General features: G+C 50.6%; 1 protein-coding gene across 1 annotated transcript in view; it reads left to right on the top strand.

The window, feature by feature from the left end:
• Positions 1 to 419: 419 nt before the first annotated feature.
• LOC107120143 (telomerase reverse transcriptase-like) overlaps positions 420 to 3,455 on the top strand; it is a gene marked incomplete at its 3' end in the record, with an annotated part of 24,336 nt that continues 21,300 nt past the window's right edge. The window contains exons 1-2 of the mRNA XM_015422790.1: positions 420 to 434; positions 1,309 to 3,181. Of these exons, the coding sequence (XP_015278276.1) occupies positions 420 to 434; positions 1,309 to 3,181 (1,888 nt within the window). The remainder of the gene's footprint in view (positions 435 to 1,308; positions 3,182 to 3,455) is intronic.

Raw genomic sequence — 3,455 nt, 5'->3', positions numbered from 1 at the left:
AGTTTCTGCCAGAGCTCTCTCAGCCCCACCCACCTCACAGGGGGTGTCTGTTGTGGGGAGGGGAAGGGAAAGGAGTTTGTAAGCCGCTCTGAGACTCCGAGTGAAGGGCGGGGTATAAATCCAATCTCTTCTTCTTCTTCTAAACTGTGGAGTCTTGTGAGCGAAAATCCTACTAGGCGAACTACTGGCATTCAAGTTGTGAGCGAGCGATTTGGCTGCTGCATAAACGAGTTTGCTCTGGAGCCACCCTTCCTGAGCTTAGACAAAATATGTGTGAGCCGGGGGGCTAAAAAACGGTGAGGTGGCTCACACTAACTCAGCTTAGGGGGAACACTGTTTGGGACCCTGAAGTTTGAACTGTGATGGGGGCCCCTTCTCAACAAGTGGCCAGCATCCCACAAGGTTGCCCTGAGTCCCAAATGGCAGAGAACAGGGTAATGGCCCTTGAAAATGGGTATTCCAGCATAGTCTAAGGTCATTATTAAGTACTTCAACCCGATGGGCTTATGATTCTGTCACTTTTTAAAAACTCCCATCAATTTTGTTGGAAAAATCAACTCATTAAAAAAAAGTTGCTTCGGGCCCTGAAGCTTAAGCTCCATTTGTTTCATAGAAGACCTACCCCTGGATCCAGGGCTCTCTTACTCTCATCAGCGTGGGGGTTGTGGGGGTAAAAGCGGAGCAGGGGAGCGCACCACGCACTGCCCCCGAGCTTGGAGGAAGGCGGAAGGGCAGGATTGAGAAATGAAATAAACAGCAATTTCTAATGCGGGCAGCCGGTGATCTGAAAAACAGAATGGCCGGCCTTTATTCTCGGCCCGTCTTAATCAGCAAAATTGCCCTGCTCTTTAAAAATCTGACAAGCCGTTGCCGCTGGATTTCTCTCAGCCCTGTAAGGGCTCAAAACTTGCTTCTAATTCTTCAGTTGGCGGCTTTGGCTTTTAATGTTTACCTCATGAGCTGCCTCCAGCAAGGCTGGGAAGAGGCAGCACAGCCGTTATCTGAGTGCATTTTAAAGGAAGATGAAAGCCGAGATCTTGAGGGAATTGTTACCACTACTTGTGCAGTGGAGGAGGTGTGTGGTCAGGTCTCTCTCACACACACACGCACAGAGGCAGACATTTTGAAGAGCAGCCAGGGTCTGTGCCCCTCGCTCCATTCTCACCACCCCTTCCCAGCTCGCTTTGGAGGCGGAGAGTTATTGTGTCTACATTGTGGCCGTTGAGATGCTCAGAGGTCACACTCTGCTCGGCTGTGGGTGGCGCACAGCACCTGAACTAGGCCTTTTCCTCTTCCACCCCATCTCAGGATGCCAGCAGTCCCATCGTCACTGAGTCACTGTCCCTCTTTCCATCTTCTTTTTTTTTACAGATTTCCAGTCCACGCGAAGTGGTCGAAAGGGTCATTCAGAGGATTTGTGAACAGGGCAAGAAGAACGTCCTGGCCTTTGGCTACTCCCTGTTGGATGAGGGCAGATGCCCCTTGCCTGGCGTGCCCACCATCTGCAGCATTCTGCCTAATAACACAACAGAAGACATTTGCCAGAGTGTGCTGTGGGAAAAGTTCCTGAGCCGAGTTGGGGATGAGCTCATGATGTACCTGTTAGAGCACTGTGCGCTCTTCATGCTGGTGTCTCCTACCTGCTGCTACCAGATTTGTGGGCGACCTGTCTATCAGCTTACTGTAGGAACCACGGAGCCCTCTCCCGTGTTCTTTCGGCAGACAGATTCCAGGCCAACTCACAATGTTTTATCCCGGTACCTGCTAGGAAGGCTTCAGTCTCGTAGGCGTTACCTAGGAAAGGCAAAATGGAGGAAACGCCAAGCTGAAATACGAGACCCACAGGGAGGTTGGTGTTCTTCTTTGGTTGGCCGGGACTGTACAAAGAGCAAGCCAGTTACAAGGATCAGTGACTATTTGGGGAGCCAGCGAAGACCCAGTCAGCGGTCATCATTGACAGCGGTTTTACTAAAAAGAAAACGGAAGAATTGCAGTGAAATGGATGCAAAGAGAATGAAAACCGCACCAGTGGATGAAGGGTTAGAAGAGCAAGCAAGAGACCTCTCTCTTGCAGAGTGCAAAGATCAGTTGATTGGAGGCGGTGGTAGTAATCTTTCTGGAGGGAGCGTGAGGGCGTGTTCAGAAGACAAGTTAGCCGCTATGAAATGTGTTCCTCAAGAACGTGGTTCTGGGGCACAGACCTCTGGCGCATCTTTCATGACTCTGGGAACTCACCAGCTTGTTGTGTGTGACCGGGCATTAAGGGCAGATGGTGAGAAGAAAACGTTCCAGAACTCCAGCATTAACACAAAGCGGGGAACAGGCGCTCGTAGAGTTTCTCCAGTGCAGAAGGTAACTGCCAGAAATATTACTGCAGATAAATGCCGGAAGAACACACTGAATTCAGTCAGGGAGCCTTTTGAAAAAATACACACAGCAGGCAAAATTAAGATGCGTGACCTCTTGTATTCTCGCCGGCCATGGAAGGAGCGTTTACCTCACTCGTTTGTCCTGAATCGCTTAAAGGGTTGTCAGGCAGGGGGACGAAGGCTTGTGGAAGCCATCTTCTTGAGCGACAAGGTTCCAAAGGAGCCCGACGATGCCGGTCTCCCAAGTTGCCGCCAGAGGAAGAAGAGGCTTCCAAAGCGTTACAGGCGCGTGAGAGGCGAGTTCCAGGAATTGCTGCGGAACCACGCAAAGTGTCCCTATCTAGCGATGTTAAAAAAGCATTGCCCTGTTTTGGTTTCAGACAAAATTGGTGTCAGGAAGCTAGGTGAGGGCTTGGCAAAGACTCAGTGGGGCGCGGCTGAAGATGGCCTCAGCGGTGTATCAGGTGGTTTGTGTCCATCCCCGGAAACATCCAATAATTCAGGCAGAATTGGTGAGCGCGTCAAGTTGAGTCAAAAAGAAAGTGAGGAGTCAACCCCCAGAGACCCCCCCGGGACTGATTTCCTGGCGCTCCTGAAGCAAAACAGCAGCCCCTGGCAAGTGTACACCTTTGTGAGGGGATGTCTCGAAAGAGTGGTCCCTGCGGCTCTTTGGGGTTCTAGTCACAACAAGCGTCGTTTCTACAAAAATGTGAAAAAATTCATATCCCTGGGGAAGCTGGACACGTTTCCTTTGCGGGAGCTGCTGTGGAGAATGAGGGTGAACGATTGTGCCTGGCTCCGCCTGACCAAAGGTATTGATTGGGATTAATCGTATATTACAGTCGAAAGACCAGTTCTGAAGTACCGCCTTGGTACATAAAATGGTGCATAAATTGTATTAAAATGAGCAAGTTTGGTGTAGTGGTTAGGTGCGCAGACTCTAATCTGGGAGAACTGGGCTTGATTCCCCACTTCTCCACTTGCAGCTGCTGGATGACCTTGGGCAAACCATAGTTCTGTCAGAGCTGTTCTCTCAAGGACAGTTCTGGCAAGAGCTCTCTCAGCCCCACCTACCTCACAGGGTGT

This window comes from Gekko japonicus, unplaced genomic scaffold, assembly GCF_001447785.1.
Source record: "Gekko japonicus isolate JY-2015 unplaced genomic scaffold, Gekko_japonicus_V1.1 scaffold3715, whole genome shotgun sequence".
NCBI lineage: Eukaryota > Metazoa > Chordata > Lepidosauria > Squamata > Gekkonidae > Gekko > Gekko japonicus.
Note: the sequence above shows the minus strand (reverse complement) of the source record. Positions and strands in the feature narration are given on the sequence as shown.